This window comes from Oryctolagus cuniculus, chromosome 13, assembly GCF_964237555.1.
Source record: "Oryctolagus cuniculus chromosome 13, mOryCun1.1, whole genome shotgun sequence".
NCBI lineage: Eukaryota > Metazoa > Chordata > Mammalia > Lagomorpha > Leporidae > Oryctolagus > Oryctolagus cuniculus.
In genome coordinates, this window is record NC_091444.1 from 78,954,158 (window position 1) to 78,976,573 (window position 22,416).

At 39.0% G+C, this 22,416-nt stretch overlaps 1 protein-coding gene across 2 annotated transcripts; it reads right to left on the reverse strand.

Annotated features, from left to right (window-relative positions):
* Nucleotides 1-2,553: 2,553 nt before the first annotated feature.
* Nucleotides 2,554-21,359, reverse strand: AKR1C1L (aldo-keto reductase family 1 member C1 homolog). Of its 2 annotated transcripts, NM_001297497.1 has the most exon segments (9): nucleotides 2,554-2,596; nucleotides 4,596-4,678; nucleotides 10,015-10,180; nucleotides 10,407-10,513; nucleotides 14,422-14,544; nucleotides 14,964-15,041; nucleotides 16,333-16,449; nucleotides 18,746-18,913; nucleotides 21,203-21,286. In NM_001297497.1, coding segments are annotated over 9 exon segments (969 nt in total).
* Nucleotides 21,360-22,416: the final 1,057 nt, after the last annotated feature.

Consider the following 22,416-nt stretch of genomic DNA (forward strand, 5'->3'; position numbering starts at 1 on the left):
CTAACAATTTTATTATTAACACAAATATTTAATGGATTTAGGGTCTTCTTGTGCTGCCTGGTTTTGTGTTTGAGACACTTGAAGGTATTATCAGATTTAAAAAATTCGAATTCATTTTTTTAAAGATTTATTTATTTATTTGAAACTCAGAGTTACACAGAGAGAGAAGGAGAGACAGAGAGAGAGACAGGTCTTCCATCTGTTGGTTCACTCCCCAATTGGCCCCAACAGCCAGAGCTGTGACGATCCAAAGCCAGGATCCAGGAGCTTCTTCCAGGTCTCCCACACAAGTGCAGAGGTCTCAGGATTTGGGCCATCCTCTACTGCTATCCCAGGCCATAGCAAAGAGCTGGATTGGAAGCAGAGCAGCCAGAACTCGAACCAGAGCCCATATGGGATGCCAGCACTGCAGTCAGTAACTTTACCGTTATGCCACAGTGCCAAATTCATTTTTAAACACAACAAAATTTGATAAATCTGGAGTTGATATTAAGATAAACTTTATTAATCCATTGTTTCTTTGGTTTCCTACCTGCTATGGTGTGGACAGAGTTTTAGTTTCCCAAAGGTTGATATGTTAAAATTTAATCACCATTGTGAAGTAATATGAGGATGGAAATTTAATCCAAGTATGGTGTTTAGAGATGAGGCCTTGGTAGGTGATTTGGATTAACAAAAATAATTAAGACAGAGCCCCAATTATTGAATATTCATGGCTGTGTAAGAAAAAGAAACCAAATTTACATGATTATTCTCTATCTCTTACCTTGTGATATAACAAGAAGGCCATCACAATATCTGGTATTTGGTTTTTTATTAACTTTTATTTAATAAATATAAATTTCTGAAGTACAGTTTATGGATTACAATGGCTTCCCCCCCAAAAAAACCTCCCTTCACCTGCATCTCTCCCATCTCCCACTCCCTCTCCCCTTCCATTCACATCAAGATTCATTTTCAATTATCTTTATACACAGAAGATCAATTTAGTTTAAATTAAGTAAAGATTTCAACAGTTTGCACCCACACCGAAACACAAAGTGAAAAATACTGTTTGAGTACTCGTTATAGCATTAATTCACATTGAACAACACATTAAGGACAGAGATCCTACATGAGAAGTAAGTACACAGTGACTCCTGTTGTTGACTTAGCAAATTGACACTCTTGTTTATGGCGTCCGTAATCACCCTAGGCTCTTGTCATGAGTTGCCAACGCTATGGAAGCCTTTTGAGTTCACCGACTCTGATCATATTTAGACAAGGTCATAGTCAAAGTGAAAGTTCTCTCCTGCCTTCAGAGAAAGTTACCTCTTTCTTTGATGGCCCATTCTTTCCACTGGGATCTCACTTGCAGAGATCTTTCATTTAGGTCATTTTTTTTTTTTTGCCAGAGTGTCTTGGCTTTCCATGCCTAAAATATTCTCATGGGCTCTTCAGCCAGGTCCAAATGCCTTAAGGACTGATTCTGAGGCCAGAGTGCTGTTTAGGGTATCTGCTATTCTATGAGTCTGCTGTGTATCCCGCTTCCCATGTTGGATCGTTCTCTCCTTGATTCTATCAGATATTATTAGCAGACACTAGTTTTGTTTATGTGATCTCTTTGATTCTTAGACCTATCATTATGATCAATTGTAAACTAAAATTGAATATCTGGCATTTGAACTTCTAGAACTGTGAGCTAAATAAACCTCTCTCCTTTATGAAGTTATCTCATTTCTGATATTTCATTATAATAATCCAAATCACATTAGTATGCTGCCCTACTACAATCTAAGATCTCTACTATTTCCTGGAAACACATAAATGAAGTAGGTGCAACCTTCAACTCTGACATTTAGATCAGGTATTTGGAAAACTCCCTTTATATGCAGGACATAATTGTCCAAAGAGCAGTTCCCAACATTTCCTAAGGATAGAGGTACTCAACTCCATCCTCCTGTACCTCCTCCATATTTGACTCTTGACCATCCTTCCAGGATAGTTCCCTCCCAACTTCTTCTGCCAACCCTCCCATAAGGATACCTAATTCCCAAGGTTTCTGAAGCTCTGATTCTTGAGATGTGGGAGAAAACGGACTGTTGGCCATCCCTGCAACATTGTCTCACCTCTCAGGCTCTATGCAATGAGTTTTCAAATTCCTCAAAGGACTAGAGAAACTGACTAAAAAAATGTCTGCTTACTGCTACTTCCCTACCGGCTGACACCTATACCTACTCCCAACCCAGAAATGCCATCAAATGGCTGTTATTATCTCCTTCCCCTTTCTCCCAAACTTCTGGGAAAATTGAGTTTGTCCCTGATGAGTAAGAAAGAAACACAATTATCAGAGTCAACACTAGGTAAGATTCTTTACAGAAAACAATATTATTTTATATTTCAGAGAGTGACTAAAATTTAGTGGTTTTTCTTCTTGCCTATGAATATATGAATTTGAGTTGCTAGGCAGCATAGATTAACTGGATTTGTCCAATCACCAGCATCTGAGACATCTCCCATGTTATGATTCACACCGAAGAGCTCCTGGTCAAAGTCAGGATGAACACTTCCAGGTTAATATTCATCAGAAAATGGATGGTTTGGGTGTCCATCAAAACTAAAAGGAAAAATAAAATGAATAATATGAGCTAATGATGCCACATGTAGGGAAGAAATGATTTCTATGGAACTGCCATTAAAATGAAAGTTTTTTTTTTTAATTTCCTTATTATACAATCTGCCTTCCTTACTTCCGTGAACACGACTTTATAATAAATGTTTACTAAAATCATTAAATTAAACTCCCTTTCTGGAACTTAATATGGAGGACAATGTAAAACTTGAATGTTCCTTTCCCTTACCTACATTTGTCAGCAAAACAAAGCAATATTCCATTCTATTTTACTTCAAATTCTCAATATAAACAGAAACTGATTCTTCCTGGTATAGAACAATGTCATTCAGATATTCACCAATAGTGAAAAGTATGAAAAAGTATACAGGTTACGCCGGCGCCGCGGCTCAATAGGCTAATCCTCCACCTAGCGGCGCCGGCACACTGGGTTCTAGTCCCGGTCGGGGCTCCAGATTCCGTCCTGGTTGCCCCTCTTCCAGGCCAGCTCTCTGCTGTGGCCTGGGAAGGCAGTGGAGGATGGCCCAAGTGCTTGGGCCCTGAACCCCATGGGAGACCAGGAGAAGCACCTGGCTCCTTCCTTAGGATCAGTGCGGTACGCCAGCCACAGCGCACCAGCTGTGGTGGCCATTGGAGGGTGAACCAACGGCAAAGGAAGACCTTTCTCTCTGTCTGTCTCTCTCACTATCCACTCTGCCTGTCAAAAAAAAAAAAAAGTATACAGGTTATGACTAGCAATTTCACTTCCTGCTTACTTCATCATTTCTTTATGTACTATCCATCACACTCACCATGCAGTGTTATTTTCAGAAACAAGAAGAATAACGTTTATAAGACAGAGTCCCATGACCATGTTAACTACATAATATGAAGATCTATAAACTTAAGCCATAAATAAAATATAAAATTATAAAAATACTTATTGTTAATATATTTGATAGTAAGAATTACTCATTACTTACCACATTCTCTATCTTTGCATTTTGTCCTGATTTTATTATTCATTTTCTCTATACTAATAAAAATATTAACAATGAAAACATCATCTCTACCAATTTTGAGCACATACAAGTATGAATTTTGCTAATCTCTTTGCATACATCATCATATTTTCAGATTTATGTCTATTGTGAATTCAAATTCCCACAGGCAGAAGAATATATATGCTTTGTTTACTCTCATTTATATGCCCTTTCTCATATTCTATAATCTTAGAAGCAGAGCATGAAGAAAGAATAAAGATCTTTTGGTTCACTGTAATTATCTCCAGCAATGGAGCCTTTCTTCAAATTCTGTCCTTGCTTTTAAATCTTTCTCCTCTAAAACTTCATCCTTTCAGTTGAGTTTTCCATATTTCCAAACATCAAAAACAAAAGATATGTTAACCTTATGAAGGTCAGCCTTTCTATAGGCAAGAATTTTATTTATGTCCTGAACAATGAAACAGGGAAAAAGAAGGGAGAAATTTGAAATTAAACATTAAATATATTAAATTTATGAGATCTAATGCATGATCTCATATGGAATTTATGGTATGGAACTCAGGATTGATGAAGATAACTTTAACTTGATAAACAATTCACAAATTTGGGAGAAGAAGAGAATGCAAACTCCCTTTTAGAAGCCTTTAATTAAGCTACATTGGCAATACATACAGTTATATAACAACTAGTTATTCGTAGCTATGAAAGAGCCACATAAAAGTATAGATTTTGTAATGATATTGCCTAGAAAGATATTTCTCACAGAGTGAGAAATCCTGAGGCAAATATGTAGAAACCCACATAGACCCTAGGCTACTCATCAACTTGCTATAACAGAGAGCAGAGCTCTGGAGAGAATCTGGGACAAATCCAGAAAGCACCTGCCTCATTCTTGACTCAAAATAGCCCCTGTCTTTCTGACATAGAAGTAACTTTTAATACCCTTTCCATTCTCCTTTTTAGAAAATAAAGTAAGATAACGTGTGCACTAAGTTACTTACTAAGAACCAGCATTGTATCGCAAATTTCTGTTTAGGCCATCTATGGTTTTCATGTCCTCTGAAGTCAACTGGAAATCAAAAACCTATTATAGAAGTAGAAATTTTCTATTATGTTTAGAATTAATATTTATCATTCTAGAAATTTCAAGTGAAACACACTGAGTGATACAGAGGCAATATTCAAAATCTCTGAAAAATTTCCAGAAGTTATTAAAGACATCAAGCAAAGCACTTAAGTTGTTAGTGAAAATGAGGTGAAAAATAATAATAAAGGAGACCTCAAAAGAAGCTTGAGAAGAACATAGGTGACAATATTCAAACATGATAGCCTCATGTACTTAGAGAATTCAGAAGAATCCAGAGACAAATTTTTGAAATGTGTAATTTAACAACTTGAATGGACATAGTTAGATTTTCATATTCCAACATTGAACAACTAATATGACGTATGTATCAACTTAATTTAAAATAGAAATTGTCAAAACACCAATCATGTCATGTTAAGGAAGAAACAGGAACTTGCTTGAAGCTTTTACTGCTTATATTAGGGACACATTAGACATCAAGAGATTATCACTAATCGGTAATAAATACACTATGCCAAACTGACCACAAGTCCATAATAATGAGGGAGGGAGAATTGAGAAACTTAACACTTGATGAAGAATGGGATGGGAGAGGGAGAGGGAGATGGGGTGGTTGCAGGTGGGAGGGAGGTTATGGGGGAAAAAGCTGCTATAATTCAAAAGTTGTACTATGGAAATTTATATTTATTAAATAAAAGTTGAAAAAAATTGAACATTTGATGAATCTAAGTAAAACATATCAGCAAATTATTCTTTGGACCTGTCTATATAGTTTTACATTCTCAGAACAAAAAGGAAAAGTTATCAGAGATTAACAAAATTATCATTTTCTATGAATAAATATGGAAAATAAGTTTATCGAAATATGTTAAAACACCATCTAAATAATTGGAAAATCATTTTATGATCAGGGGTTAGAAATCCCAATATTAAGGGCTGACGTTGTGGAGGAGGAGGTAAAATCACTGCCTGTAACACCAGCATCCCACATGGGTACCAGTTCAGGCCCTAGATGCTCCATTTGGATCCAGCTCCCTGTTAACATACTGAGAAAAGCAGCAAAGATGGCCCAAGTGTTTGGTTCCTTGCCACACTCGGGGCAGAGCCAGATGAGACTTCTGAGTCCTGGCTTGGGGCTGGCCAGCCCCGGCCATTGTGGCCATCTGGCAAGTGAAACAGTGGATGGAAGATTTCTTCCTCTGTCTCTCCCTCGCTCTCTGTAAGCACGACTTTCAAAATAAATAAATATTTTTTAAAAAAAGGCAAAAAGAAATCCTAATATTATCAAGAAGTCAGGGGCCGGTGCTATGGCGCAGTAGGTTAATCCTTCACCTGCAGCGCTAGCATCCCATATGGGCACCAGTTCTAGTCCCGGCTGCTCCTCTTCCCAACCAGATCTCTGCTATGGCCTGGGAAAGCAGGGGAAGATGGCCCAAGTCCTTGGGCCCTTGCACCCATGTGGGAGACTGGGAAGAAGCTCCTGGTTCCTGGCTTTGGATCAGTGCAGCTCTAGCTGTTGCGGCCATTTGGGGAGTGAACCAGTGAACAGAAGACCTTTCTCTCTGTCTTTCCCTCTCACTGTCTGCAGCTCTACCTCTCACATAAATAAATGAAAAATCTTAAAAAAAAAAAAGTCAGTTCTCAGAGGTGGTATTGCAGCGTAGCACAGAAAACTGCTGCCTTTCCCAAAGGACAAATAACATATGTTCTCCCTGGCCTGTGATAACTTGTAAAGAACCTAAAATGCAATCTATAGTCATGAAATTGACACTTTGAGAAGCAAAGACTTTGAACAGCCCTTGTCTCATCTGTTGAGAAATATTTTTTATGCTATTTGTTGAACTCTTTACTTAACATTGATTTAATCATGTGCATAAAGTTAACTGAAAATAGATCTTAGTAAAAAATAAGAATGGAAATAGGAGAGGGAAAAGGAAGAGAGGTGGGAGAGTGGGTGGGAGGGAGGTACAGTGGGAAGAATCACTATGTTCCTTAAGTTGTAATTATGAAATATATGAAGTTTGTATTCCTTAAATGAAAGGTTTTTTGGAAAAAAAAAAAAAAAACTGCTACCTGCAATGCTGGCATCCTATATGGGTGTTGGTTCATGTCTCAGCAACTCCACTCCCAATCCAGCTGGGAAAAGTAGTGGAAGATAGCCCAAGTGTCTGGGCCTGTGACACCCGTGTGGGAGACCAGAAAGAGGCTCCTGAATCCTGGCTTCTGGCTTCAGCCTGCCCAGCGTTGGCCATTGTGGCCACCTGGGGAGTGAACCAGTATATGGGAATCTCTCTCTCTCTCTACTTCTCCCTTTCTCTCTATGTAACTCTGACTTTCTAAATAAATAAATAATTCTTTAAAAAAAAGTTCTCTACAAATTTGCTGTGAGTTTTGGTGCAATCTCAAACACTTAAAAACTTACTCTAGGGGCTGGCACTATGGCCTAATGAGTAAAGTCACTGCCTTCAGTGCTGGCATTCCATACAGGCATTGGTTTTTGTTCCAGATTCTTCACTTTCAATCCAGCTCCCTGCTAATGTGCCTGGGAAAGAAATGGATGATGGCCCAAGTCCCTGGGCCCCTGCATCCATGTGCAAGACTCAGAAGACGCTCCAGGCTCCTGGTTGCGGATCAGCCCCGCTCTGGCTGTTGTGGCCATTTAAGGAATGAACCAGAGGTTGGAAAACCTCTCTCTCTCTCTCTCTCTCTCTCTCTCTCTCTCTCTGCCTCTCTGTAACTTTGCCTTTCAAATAAACAAATAAACCTTAAAATAAACTTACTCTTTTATGGAATTTGTAAGATGATTCCAAATTTTATACAACAGAATAGTCAACAGTAACCATGACATTTTTATCTAGGAGGAGTTACAGAGGTGGAAATTAGCCTGCGTTCAAATCCTAGTACTGCACCCTTTTCCAGCTTCTTGCTAATGGCACATGTGAGGAAAAAGCAGATAATGACTCAAGTAGGCAAATCCTACAACTCATGTGGGAGATGTGCATTGTGCTTCTGACTCCTGAACTCAGCCTGGCCCAGCCCAGATGTTGTGCATTTAGGGAGTGAACAAGTGAATGGGGGATTTCTCACTCTCTTTTTCTCTCTCTCTCTTTCTCTATCTTTTGATAAAAATATTTAACAATAAAAATAAGAGGAGTTAGGAAAATCTTATCATTCTAGACATGAACTCTCATTTTGAACATAATTAAGACAGTATGGAAAGGTAAATAATTCACTTGAAGAAAGTAAAAAGGCCAGAAGTGTACTTAATAACTAGATGTTTTGTTGTCCATTTAAAAATATAAATTCACATATTTACATTGAATTCCTATCTCATAGACTAATAGAGACTCTTGGTTGAAATAAAAACCAAATTTGGAAGGCAAGACTAATAGTTTTATTAGATAATGCAGTAGGTTACTTGTTTTCAATATAGGAAAAGACATGATATTCATCAACCACAAACAAAAGGCATGAAAATGTAATGGCTTTGAGTGTAGGGACTATTATTCATGAAAATATGCCATAAAGAGGAAGAAAGAATAGCTTACAATTTGGGAGCCATATTTTAGTAAATATTTATGAATTTAAAAAGGTTATATATTCAGAATATAAACATGTGGTAGATTGATTATCAAAATGCCTATCAACATTTCACTTCTCCCTGTCTCTACACTCTTTGTTATGTGAATTGGAACTTCACTGCAATAAGAGATTACATCTGTTTCCATGTCTGTTAAGTCTGTTTCAGTCCACAACTTGCATTGGCTGATAGAATTTGGCAGAAGCAGTAGTATGTTAGTTCTGAATCTATATATGAGAATGCTTTGCAAGTATTCTCTATGATGTGAGGTTGTGTCACATTATGAGGTAAAGCCTGAAGTACTGGCTACAGAATAAAAATCTACATGGAGCAAAGCTGAGGTACCTGAGACAACAGATCAATCAATATCTTGGAGTTGAACTGCCTCATTATCCTGCATGCATAAACATTGACTGCAAGTACATGACAGAAAAGCAACAAAAAAAAAAATCCAGCTGAGTACTAGGCAATTGTCAATTATAAACTTAATAAATCATCTTGTCATTAAACCTCAGTGTTGTGGATGATTTGATACACAGCTATGAGTAATGATTCCATAATGGTATCCGATACACAAATAAAAAGACAAACACAAGAGGCAAGTTTTGTGGACAAGCATGTTATACTACCACCTGTGACAACCACTTCCCATTATCAGAGTGCAATTTGAGTCCCAGTTGCTTCACTTCCAATCAAGCTTCCTATTAACAAACCTGCAGAGGCAGCTGAAAATGGCCCAAATACTTGAGTCCCTATCACCTACGTGTGAGATCTGTATGTAGTTCCTGGCTCCTGACTTAAGCCTGGCAGAGACTAGGCCATTGCAGCTATTTGGAAGCATTGCAGTGATGGAAGATATCTCTCTCTCTCTCTCTCTCTTTCTCTCTCTCTCTCTCTCTCTCTCTCTGCCCATTTTTTCCCTTTCTGATTCTCCCTCTGCCTTATAAATAAATAAATAAATCTTTTTAAAAAATAGACAGAGGCCGGCATCGTGGCACTGTAGGTTAATCCTCCACCTGTGGCGCCAGCATCCCATATAGACACCAGTTCTAGTCCCGGCTGCTCCTCTTCCAATCCAGCTCTCTGCTATGGTCTGGGAAAGCAGTAGAAGATGGCTCAAGTCCTTGGGCCTCTGCACCTGAATGGGAGACCTGGAAGAGGCACCTGGCTCCTGGCTTCAGATCGGCGCAGCTCCGGCCATTGTAGCCATTTGGAGAGTGAACCAACAGAAGGAAGACCTTTCTCCATGTATCTCCCTCTCATTGTCTGTAACTCTACCTCTCAAATAAATAAATACATAAAAAGGTGGACAATCTCAGATAAAAAAGGAAAAATATCTGAATAGGCATTTTACAAAATAGAAGAGTGAACTGAATAAATATATAGACATTCAACTATATGAGTATTTAAAGAAATCCAAAGTAAAACCATAGGTATTTACAGGCAGAAAATCATCCAATCCAACTGCCCCATTTCAGAAAATGACGTAAGGAGATGTAGCTTCCACAGGGCTGCAGAGCCAATTTAATGCTGAAATCCAAATGTCTGTTTTCTCTCCCATCCTAATTCTATCCAGCCATGGTAGCTTTCCAGCTGTGGAGTAGAGAAAATGCTTACAAATAGACAGACACAAATCTTACAGGCAAAAGAAACAATAGGGATATCAACTTAAAGAAAGATAGCCGAGAACCTGCAAAGAAGCACACGTTTAGGAGACTGCAGGAGCCCTGATGCCCACAGCCCCTCTCATCACCTGAATGTTCTCTTTGATTCGCTTCTCGTTGAAACTCTTGGCCAAGACAACAACTCCACGCTGTAGCTGGTAGCGAAGGGCAATCTGGGCTGGAGATCGCTTATACTTTTTTGCCAAGGCACAAAGAACTGGATCTTCCAGAAGAACTGGAGCACTCTGATCCATCCTGGAAGGAAAACCAGAATGCCAGACTCATGAAGCTGAGTATTCACTGTGTTAGGAGGCTTTGAACACAGAATACAGTGTCCAACTTCTCAAATGTGGTCCTGGACTAGCAGCATATGTATCATGCAATTTTTTTCCTTTCCCTGAACTAAGGAAAATTAACTCCAGTAACCCAAGTATGGTGTGAATAATGGAGCTTTAGGGAAGCTTGTATTAGTCCTCTTTACCATGTATCTCGTTGGGCTCCCAAAGCAAAATAGGCCACAAGAGCTATATTATTTGATTTGCAGAAATTCAACATTTTGCTCTGGTTGAGATAAGGATGACATTCCACCTGTAGTTGGACAAGATAGAAAAAATCAGATTACAGGAATACTAGTGTCAATATGAAAGACAAATGTGAAAAGTAAAAGAGCTGAATTTTAAAAAGTTGCATAGCTTGAAATTTAAACTGAAAATGTCAACATCAAATAACAAAATATAAAAATAATAAATTTAAAATCTGTCTTCTGAAAGGTCTAAAAATAAAAATAAAAAATAACAAGATGCAATCCTATAGATGGGATTGATTTTGCTAAATACCATTTTCAACTATATGGAGATATGATTAGATCTTGGATGAAGAATGAAGTCTATGAGCTTTGCATTTCAAATTTTGTCAAAAAGCAAGCATTTTGTCAAAGGCTCATGAGGGCAAGTCAGAATGACAAAAGAACCTGTTTTGCAGAAAGCTCATTGCTGACTACCAGATAGATCTCTGCAACAAAAGGAATAATGGGGGCTGGCACCCTGGCTCAGTAGGTTAATCCTCCGCCTGTGGTGCAGGCATCCTATGTGGGCGTCCAGGTTCTGGTCCTGGCTGATCCCCTGCCAATCCAGCTCTCTGCAATGGCCTGGGAAAGCAGTAGAAGATGGCCCAAGTGTTTGGGCCTCTGCACCCACGTGGGAGACCAGGAAGAAACACCTGACTCCTGGATTCAGATCAGTGTAGCTCTGGCCATTGCAGCCATTTGGGGAGAGAACCAGCAGAGAGAAGACCTCTCTCTCTGTCTCTTCCTCTCATTGTCTGTAACTCTACCTTTCAAAAAATAAATACATAAATAAATAAATAAATAAATAAAAATGTTAAAAAAGGAATAATGAATAAAATTAATTCTAATAACTATAGTAAATAAAAATTTGTGAGTTGATAGCAATGATTAAACAAAAAGATAGAGGCAGAGAAAGAATATTTGTCCCTGCTAATAGTAATCCTTATAGTAGGTCCTTTCTAAGAATGTTCTCAAAATATTAAGGTTTACCCAGCTTCACAAGAATAATTATAATTTATCTGTATTTGAAGTCTGATTTTCTTTTTACTATAAATGTTCAGGTTTGATTAGTAAAAATAACCATTACAAATGAAAATATCTATTTACAAATTCCAGTGGAATAACTAATTGACAAAAATTATTAATAGCTACAAAACAACATGAAAATTACTATGGAATGTAGCTTCTTTTCCTGAAAATTATCACTCAACAAATTACTAGTAATTGATATTGGGTAGAAGATGTGTTTACAGAAAACATATCAGGCTATCACTAGCCTAGCCAAGTAGTAATAACCAATATCACTAACAATGGGACAATATTACTCATTTCCAATTAGAATACAATTTGAGAGGCAGCATACTAAAGACATTTTCTTGTTGGCAAAGTTTAACTTTAAAATAATAAAGCCTTAACATCCCAACTTCCAATTGATAGATAGTTGGAATAGAGAAACACATTATCTACCATTGGAATATAGCAATCTGAGAAGTACACAATATTTGACAGACTCTGTGTACAATGGGGAAGAAAAGATTGTTAATAATTCTAGGTTAAAAGAGTTGTACAGATATAAAAATAAAAAACTATGGGTGATCCATAATTGTACTCTGATTAGGAAATTTGTGTACTCAAGACATTTTTAGAAAACAACAGGAAATATGAGAACTATAGGGAGTATGAATAAGAACTAGATATATATTGACCTGAGCAAACAACTGTGCTCATCCTTAGATTGAATATGGGATTATATATTCATTCAAAAGAGATGCTTTCTAAGATCAATAGTGACAAATAGTCTTGTCTTCAACTTTCCTTGAAAAGGGTCAGCACAATATCACACAAGTTTACACATATATATGCATACATTAACCTACATTTGTTAACACAGCAAAATGTCAAAATTTTGGAGAAGTGGAAAATCGGGTTTTCACTATGATTCTTCCAAATGTTCTAAATGTTTCAAAATTGTCACAATAAATGTGCTAAAATCAATAGTAAAACTATATTCATTTCAGGATGTATGTTTAAAAATCATGGTACTGGGCCAGCACGTGGCTCACTAGGCTAATCCTCTGCCTGCAGCGCCGGCACCCAGAGTTCTAGTCCCGGTCGGGGCGCCGGATTCTGTCCTGGTTGCTCCTCTTCCAGTCCAGCTCTCTGCTATGGCCCAGGGAGTGCAGTGGAGGATGGCCCAGGTCGTTGGGACCTGCACCCGCATGGGAGACCAGGAGAAGCACCTGGCCCTGGCTTCGGATCGGAAGAGCTCACCAGCCGGCCACAATGCACCAGCCATAGCAGCCACTTGGGGGGTGAACCAACAGAAAAAGGAAGGCCTTTCTCTCTGTCTCTCTCTATCTCACTCTCTAACTCTGCCTGTCAAAAAAAGAAAAAAGAAAGAAAAAAATCATGGTACTGCATAATTTTATAACAAATTCTTGAATTTTGTAAGCTATATTCTCAAAATGAGGATTCTTACTCTATGATTCCAACTTGTTTGAAGGTAAGTTACAGTACGGAACCAGCCACAGAATAGGTGTGTTTAAACAGTTGATTTGATGGCAAAAAACGTAGAGAAGGTGCAGACTTGTGTGCTATCAGACACGGAGTTATCTCAAGTTTTCCTAAGATTTTCTGAGTTTAGATTTCATTTACTATTACTACCTCTATCAGTAAATAGCTTCCTACCTCTGAACGGTATGACTCTCAGCATCTGCAGTTAAATTTTCCTCTATCTTTCCTCTGATCAAGATATGTGAAAAGGGGCCAGTGCTGTGGCACAGCGGGTTAACACCTTGGCCTGAAGTGCCGGCATCCCATGTGGACACCTGTTCGAGACCTGGCTTCTCCACTTCCAATCTAGCTCTCTGCTATGGCCTGGGAAAGCAGTAGAAGATGGTCCAAGTCCTTGGGCCCCTGCACCCACGCGGGAGACCCAGAAGAAACTCCTGGCTCCTGGCTTCGGATCAGCACAGCTCCAGCTGTTGCAGTCAATAGGAGAGTGAACCATCTGATGGAGGACCTCTCTCTTTCTCTCTCTCTCTCTCTCTCTCTCTCTCTCCCCCCTCCTCTCTCTGTGTAACTCTGATTTCAAATAACTAAATAAATCTTTTTAAATAAAATACATGTGGAAATAGATACTAAGATGAAAGACACATCCATCTGGGCACCACACATACCCTGTGTTTCTCCTGTTTTCTCTTTATGGTTATGTACCATCTAGTCTTTCCTATACACAGTTCCCTTCATATGACCTTCATCCATTTAGATTTTGATCATTCATCATACCTCAGGGGTATTTCTAACTTTTCCTGAAGTTTTATAAATGACTACAGTTTTTGTTGATCATACTTACCTCTCCAGATTTTTAAACAAAATTCAGCACTAAGGTCTCTCTCCATTTCCCTAACATTTTACCAACACAGATAGAATAAGAACCCTTCATTCCATCCTGCATAGAGGTTCTGTTCTCAGAATCAGCAGTCCCTCAAAGATAAGACAAATAGAAGAAGAGGACAAATGGACATCTGACTGTAGTACAGAAAGGATGGAATGAAAAGCAGTAGGAGAGGCCGGCGCTTTGGCACAGAGGGTGAAAGCCCTGGCCTGAAGCGCCAGCATCCCATATGGGCACCGGTTCTAGTCCTGGCTGCTCCTCGTTTGATCCAGCTTTCTGCTGTGGCCTGGGATAGCAGTAGAAGATGGCCCAAGTCCTTGGGCCCCTGCACCCACGTGGGAAACCTGGAAGAAGCTCCTGGCTCCTGGCTTCAGATTGCCGCAGCACCGACCATTGCAGCCATCTGGGGAGTGAACCAGTGGATGGAAGATCTCTCTGTCTCTACTCTCTGTAACTCTGACTTTCAAATAAATAAAATAAATCTTTAAAAAAAAGAAAAGAAAATCAATAGGAAAGGAGACTGAAAATGCTCACCTGGTTGCAGACAGGCTTGTACTTGAGCCCTGGCTTGTTCAGAATCATCTCCAACTGCCTGCGGTTGAAATTGGACACCCCGATGGACTTGGCCAGTCCTGCATCCTTGCACTTCTCCATAGCCTGGGGAGAAGCCAGGTAAGAATAATTTGTGTAGATGGCTATAGATCAGCAAAAATTTAAAATAGACTGTTAAAAGGAGCATTGTCAGGAATGACAATGAAGTTCAGTGGCAATGATTGTCCTGAAAAAAAAAAACCTAGTTATATTTATAAAGATGATAATGATGGAAAAAGATGTCCTGGATCTGTTTATGAAAAAAAGCATAATTATTCCTAATGGAGGCACACAGCTTCCCCTATTGCTTCTGATTTTCCTTTTTCTCTCTGATACACAGCAGAAATGCATTCCTCTCCACTGCCACAACAAAATAGCCTTTGTCATAAATCCAGCAGAGCATTACCCACTCTTACAGGTGCACATGTTACACGATTCTGTTTCCCCAGGCTTTCTCTTCTGTGTTGTCTTCCCCAAGCACTCACCTCCCAGGTGTCACAAATATCCACTGTGTCATATAACAGGTTTCCATGTTCATCACGTGGTATAGTCTCCTCTCCTGGCTGGATTCAAAATAGTCACTTTAATGATGAGATTGAGTTCATGCATTCACAGTTAATCACACTACCAGGTACATCTAGGATCTAGATATTGAACTTTCCTGAGGCAGGTACTACAACATGCTAGCTACTGATATTTGTAAAATATTTTGCATATGGAGTTGTAATATGTCTTTTTGAAAATAAGACCTCTCTCTCTCTCTCTCACTCTCTGCCTCCCTTCTCTCTGTGTAACTCTGACTTTAAAATAAAAAAAATAAATCTTAAAAAAAGAAAATAACCTTCCTTTAATTTGATGGCTTCAGATATTACTTTGTCTGTCCCTAAACCATAGTTTCCTCCAGACAAATGAAACTTTTTCATTGTAAAAAGCAATAATTACACAGTCTTGATATCCAGCAGTAATCAATTGTAGTCATGACCCAGGCAAGCAAAGTTTCTTATCCCCCTCAGCATATAGGAGGTAGTACAAGAACATACAAGTGAACAACATGAAGTCAATCAAAGCCCTTTTCAAGATAAATTTGGATGTTAGAAAGCCAGAAAAAGTCTCAAGAATTACAGAACATGAACCTCAAACTGCCTGTGGGGTAAATATTTTCCATACATGATAAAATATGTGAAAAAAATCAAATCAAACTTGTGATGCAGAAGTAATGAACAGATAAAAAGAAATATTTTTAAAGGCTATTTCAAATTCTTAAGGCTTTCAAATTACACAATGCACTAAGCCCTTTAGTGTAAATTAACTTGAGGTTTTTCTTTAGCTTTATGTCAGACATCAGTTACTAACGACTAAGTGCCATCTACATAACTCTATCATGAGGATAATCAACAGGAGAAACAAGGTTTCTTGAGTCCCTTAAGGCTGCTAGTTACAGACACACATAGACTGAGAACCATCAAAATTTTCAGCTTAAAATGACGAGAGATGATGGAGCCCCTCTGTGCACCCTGTGTGCTGGTTTGTTGTTCACAGCTTCACACAGCTCTTTGTCTGTGAACATGCCTAAGAGACTACGGAGCCATAACCAGTATGTGTCAAGGCTATTATTTTCTCAAATTTTTGACACAAAGACTTCAAGGTTATTGCAAACTTTCTTGAAGTCATAGAGTAGGGAATAAAGAATTCAAAATTGCTAAATAAATGGAATCAAGAATTACTCTTTAGGATTCTGCTCCTGGGCAGTAATCTCTCCATACTCCAAAAAACAAATTTTAATTCAACTGTCCATGTGAAGGAGGGTCATGCTGACATTACGACTGAACTATTTGGAGCATACAAATTGCATACCTTCAAAGGTGTTGGGAAATGAATAAGATATAGGTCAACATAGTCCAACTGTACTTCTTTCAGGCACCTTTCCAAGGTCGGTTGGACCATCTCTGGTAGATGGAAAGTACACCAAAGCTGAAGAAGTTAAAGAATAGAATTTGGAATAAATAGTCAGCCTTGTTGATTTGTATCACCTAGCAGAGAGACATTTTTCTAGTAATTGACCATGAGTAATACAAGTTATAAAAAACACTCCTCTTCAACGGCTCAAGTGCTTGGGCCCTGCACCCACATGGGAGACCAGGAGGAAGCACATGGCTCCTGGCTTTGGATCTCTGCAGCATGCCAACCGTAGTGGCCATTTGGGGGGTGAACCAAAGGAAGGAAGACCTTTCTCTCTCTCTCTCTCTCTCTCTCTCTCTCTCTCAATGTCTAACTCTGCCTGTGGAAAAAAAAAACACTCCTCTTCTTGTGTTTCCTTTCAAATAACCTACCCACTTACAAAAGTACCCCGTTATCCATGGGAGATATGTTCCAAAATCCCCACTGGACACTTAAAAACACACTGAATGCCTATGTACTACAGTTTTGAACCATACATACATGCTTTAGATAAAGTAAAATTTAAACTAGGCACAAATAAGAATCGAAAATAAAACAATTATATTTTTTTTAATTTATTTGACAGGCAGAGTTATAGACGGTAAGAGAGAGAGACAGAGAGAAAGGTCTTCCTTCCATTGGTTCACTCCCCAAATGGCCACTACGCTGCGCCGATCTGAAGCCAGGTGCCAGGTGCTTCCTCCTGGTCTCCCATTCTGGTGCAGGGGCCCAAGCACTTGGGCCATCCTCCACTACCCTCCCGGGCCACAGCAGAGAGCTGGACTGGAAGAGGAGCAACTGGGACTAGAACCGGGCGCCCATATGGGATGCTGGTGCCGCAGGCGGAGGATTAACCAAGTGAGTCACGGTGCCAGCCCCATAATAATATATTCTAATAAAACTTATTTGGATGTGATATCTCTCTCTCAGTATCTTATTGTTCTACTGACTTTTCTTCTTCTTCTATACCAGGGATAATTGAAATCACCAAGAGCAAAACTATGTATAAGGATAACTACTGTAAACGTTTTTATATGATGGATATAAATTAGTATATCTACTGAAATGGTAAGGAAATGACTTAAAACATAAAATTTTCTATCAATAGTAATAATGACTATTAACAGAGTTATATTTTAGTTTACAGAATAGTCCATAAGCTTAGTCTAATCCTCTCATCAATTCAAAAGGGAAGAATTAGTATGTCTTTTATTTACATAACTGAAAGAAAATATTTAGAAGGTGTTACTATGTGCTTCACACTATTCAAGATGCATTAGCCATGTCTTATTAAATGCCTAAAGGACTTTCCTATATTAATTTCTCTTCTTCTAAATATTTGAAAGGCAGAGTGACAGGCAAGGACAATAAGATGTTCTCTTTCCCTAAATGACCACAATAGCTTGTTTGGGCCAGGCCAAAGCTAGGAGCCAGGAACTCCATCCTGGTCTCCTACATGGGTGACAGAAACACATTTACTTGATCCTTCATTTGTGCCTTTCCCAACAAATGATCAGGAAGCTGAATCAGCAGTGGAACAACCAAGACTTGAGCCAGCACTCTCATAAGTGATGCCAGTGTTGCAGGCGCAGCTTAACATACTGCACCATAAAACTGGTTCCTATTTTCTCTTATTGTCCAAATTGAAAATTGGAATTCACAATGTTAAGAAGTTTTAGAAAATCAGCTTGGAGGCTGGCACCTTGACACAGTGGGGTAAATCCCCAGCCTGCAGCACCAGCATCCCATATGGGCACTGGTTAGAGTCCTGGCTGCTCCACTTCTGACTCAGTTCTCTGATATGGCCTGGTAAAGCAGTAGAAGATGGCCCAAGTCCTTGGCCCCTGTGCCCACATAGGAGACCCAAAAGAAGCTCCTGACTACTGGCTTCGGATCAGCTCATCTCTGGCAGTTGCAGTCATTTCAGGAGTGAACCAGTGCATGAAAGACCTCTCTCTTTCTCTCTGGATCTACCTCTCTCTGTAAGTCTATCTTTCAAATAAAAAAAATCTTTAAAAAAATTAAATGGCTTAAAAAAAAGAAAAGAAAATCAGCTGAGAGATAAGGAAAGCCATAATCCAATCACAATTTTGACTGATTTTATGGTCCATAGTAGATCATACTATTATAATCTGAGATGCAGAAGAGTAAATAACTTTATATTAATCATAAATTTATATGGCCCAATGATGATAAAACCATTAACATGTGTCAATAAAAGTTGTACTAGTAAGCACAATTCACCACACCTACTGATCAAATCATATAATTGTCATCTCCATACAGTCAAATTAAAAGTATGCACACAAACATACCATATACACAGTACCTTTGAAGTATAAAATATATCTTCCCTCTTCACAGTACCATCTGCAATCTTACTTTGGATGGCCAGTCCAATCTCCTTTTCATTCTGGTACAAATATGCAGAGTCAATATGACGAAAGCCAGCTTCTATTGCTAATTTAGTGGCTTCTCTAGCCATACTCTTAGGAACCTAAAGTAGTATATAAAGATTAACATAATTAAGAGGCAGTTCGTACAGAAATAATAACCTTCACAAAAAGCAGCTTTTCCTCATGTCTTGGGAAAGATATGAATGTGTGTTGATAAGTCCATCCAAGTTTTCATGGGTCTTTTCTAGTTGCAAATAAAGGTTGGGCATCCTCGGAATCCCTTCAGTCCCAAGCAATTACTGGCTGACCCCTGGCATCAGAATTCCTTAAATATTCCATGTTCAGTGATTCGTTGAAAGGACTCACAGGACTAAGAAAACAGTTTCAATCTTGGCTATTATTTGTAAAGTGCAGTTACAAAGTAAAATTAATACAAGAGAAAGGAACATGCAAAGAACAGAGAACACTTCCAATGCAAAATGCAATGACTTCTCTCCCAGTAAAGCTATGTAGAACATATTAAATTCCCCTAACATTGAATACTTTTTAAAAGATATATTTATTTATTTATTTATTTGAAAGGCAGAGTAAGAGAGAGAATGAGAGAGAGAGAGAGAGAGAGAGAGAGAGAGAGATCTACCATCCTCTGGTTCACTCTCCAAATGGCCACAGCAGCCAGGTCTGAGCCAGGCCAAAGCATAAACACTTGAGGTATCATCCACTGCATTCCAAATCACATCAGCTAGAAGCTGGATCACAAGAAGAGTAGCCAAGACTCAATTCAGCATTCTGATATGGGATGATAATGTGACAAGCAGTGGGTTAATCCACTGTACCACAATGCCAGCCCACAACATTGAATTTTGATGATAAATATGAAGTATTATCTATAAGAAAATCTGTTGCCGGCGCCGGGGCTCACTAGGCTAATCCTCTGCCTAGCGGCACCGGCACACCAGGTTCTAATCCCGGTCGGGGCGCCGGATTCTGTCCCGGTTGCCCCTCTTCCAGGCCAGCTCTCTGTGTGGCCCGGGAGTGCAGTGGAGGATGGCCCAAGTGCTTGGGCCCTGCACTTGCATGGGAGACCAGGAAAAGCACCTGGCTCCTGGCTCCTGCCATCGGATCAGTGCGGTGCGCCAGCCGCAGCGCGCTGGCCCCGGCGGCCATTGGAGGGTGAACCAACGGCAAAAGGAAGACCTTTCTCTCTGTCTCTCTCTCTCTCACTGTCCACTCTGCCTGTCAAAAAAAAAAAATCTGTTTAGAGATTCAATTTCTAAACTTTTTATCTGAGATTGGTTTCATAACATCCTTTTCTATTATATTCAAAAATTCCAGTTCCAAAGGAAAGTAGGCAGACACAAACTCAACTGTTGATACAGCTAGTAAATATATAGTCATCATCATTAATCAGTTAGAAAGCAGTGAGAATTTCAAGTTCCCAAAATCCAACCAGGTGAAATTTTAAAATAAATACATCTATGAATAGTAGTCAATTAAGTTAACTCTTTTTTAGATAGTCATTCTCTCTAACAGAATAACAGAACTGAACACTAGGAGTAAAGAAATATACTCAAAGGATATAGTTTTACACACAAAAAAAAGCTGTAAGAGATCCCATAAAGTTGATGTCAGTCCAGAAAATTGTGGTTCTTCTTTTGGGAAAGCCAAAATTAGAATAACATTTAAAAATTAGTGATTCATGCTATGGTTGGAAAGTGTTTTCCAAAAAGCATCTGGTAGAAATGTAATTACAGATGCACAAGAGTGACTAAGTGTTTAGGTCACAAGGGATCTGAATTCATAAATTAATTAGTGCCAATTATAGAGGGATTTAATGCTATGAGTTTCAGTTTTTGTGCCCAGGCCCAGTATTTACTGTATGGTGATCAAAACTACCCCACAGTACAATAGTTTCCTACAATTTTTCCCACACTAGATTGCCAGTAACTTTTATAATATTTTTCTGGATAAAATATACTAGGAAAGAGGAAATATTTCTTAGATTATATAAAGATTATATATAATTTACATATTATAAACAGCAAGATTAATCCATTTGCACTCAACCTCCAAGCAAGTGAACTTATGGTATTCTTTACTCCTGAGTTTCATCTCTTCTGCTAAATTAAGGCATAGACTGAAACCAAAGAATAAGCCAGTCTCCACAGTAGTTGTGGGTGTCCATATGAATACTCCACAATGCAAAATGAAATCTGACTAAATTGCTTCTCACCTTGGACTCAACATGGGCTACCTCTGGCCTGGTGAAACTACCAACCAACTGAGACCCGAGAGTCACACAGGAGCATATGTGTGACAAGCTACTTCACCTTCCACATGCTCTCAGTCTATTTCCTTATAAACTCTCAAATCCAAGACACTATTTTTACCTCTTTGGGTGCATAGGTGCCAAATCCCAGAATGGGAATGAAATGACCATCATTTAGTTCCAGATAGTGATGTTTGAGATCCATAACTTGTTACTCTAATCAAACAAATGCTCGTTCTCTCTTCTGCCTTCACAGATTACATGAAACACAAGCAGGAAACGTCCCAAGTACCTATCCAGAGGTGAAGCAATGACATGTAGGAGGAGCAAGTTTAAAGCAATATTCCACAAAATAGAACAGAATTAGAGTCAGTTTACATTTCTTTTTTTTTCTTTTTTTTTTTTTTTTTTTGCTTTCAAACTTTTATTTAATGAATATAAATTTCCAAAGTACAGACTATGGATTACAATGGTTTCCCCCCCATAACGTCCCTCCCACCCGCAACCCTCCCCTTTCCCACTCCCTCTCCCCTTCCATTCACATCAAGATTCATTTTCAAATCTCTTTATATACAGAAGATCAGTTTAGCATACATTAAGTAAAGATTTCAACAGTTTGCTCCCACACAGAAATATAAAGTGAAAAATACTGTTTGAGTACTAGTTATAGCGTTAAATCTCAATGTACAGCACACTAAGGACAGAGATCCTACATGAGGAGTAAGTGCACAGTGACTCCTGTTGTTGACTTAACAAATTGACACTCTTGTTTATGGCCTCAGTAATCACCCTAGGCTCTTGTCATGAGCTGCCAAGGCTATGGAAGCCCCTTGAGTTCACTGACTCTGATAATTTTTAGACAAGGCCATGGTCAAAGTGGAAGTTCTCTCCTCCCTTCAGAGAAAGGTACCTCCTTCTTTGATGACCCGTTCTTTCCACTGGGATCTCACTCGCAGATCTTTCATTTAGGGGTTTTTTTTTTTCCCCAGAGTGTCTTGGCTTTCCATGCCTGAAATTCTCTCATGGGCTTTTCAGCTGGATCCGCGTGCCTTAAGGGCTGATTCTGAGGCCAGAGTGCTGTTTAGGACATCTGCCATTCTATGGGTCTGCTGTTTATCTCACTTCCCATGTTGGATCATTCTCTCCCTTTTTGATTCTATCAGCTAGTATTTGCAGACACTATTTTTGTTTATGTGATCCCTTTGTCTCTTAGTCCTATCATTATGATCAATTGTGAACAGAAATTGATCACTGGGACTAGTGAGATGGCATTGGTACATGCCACCTTGATGGGATTGAATTGGAATCCCCTGGTATGTTTCTAACTCTACCATT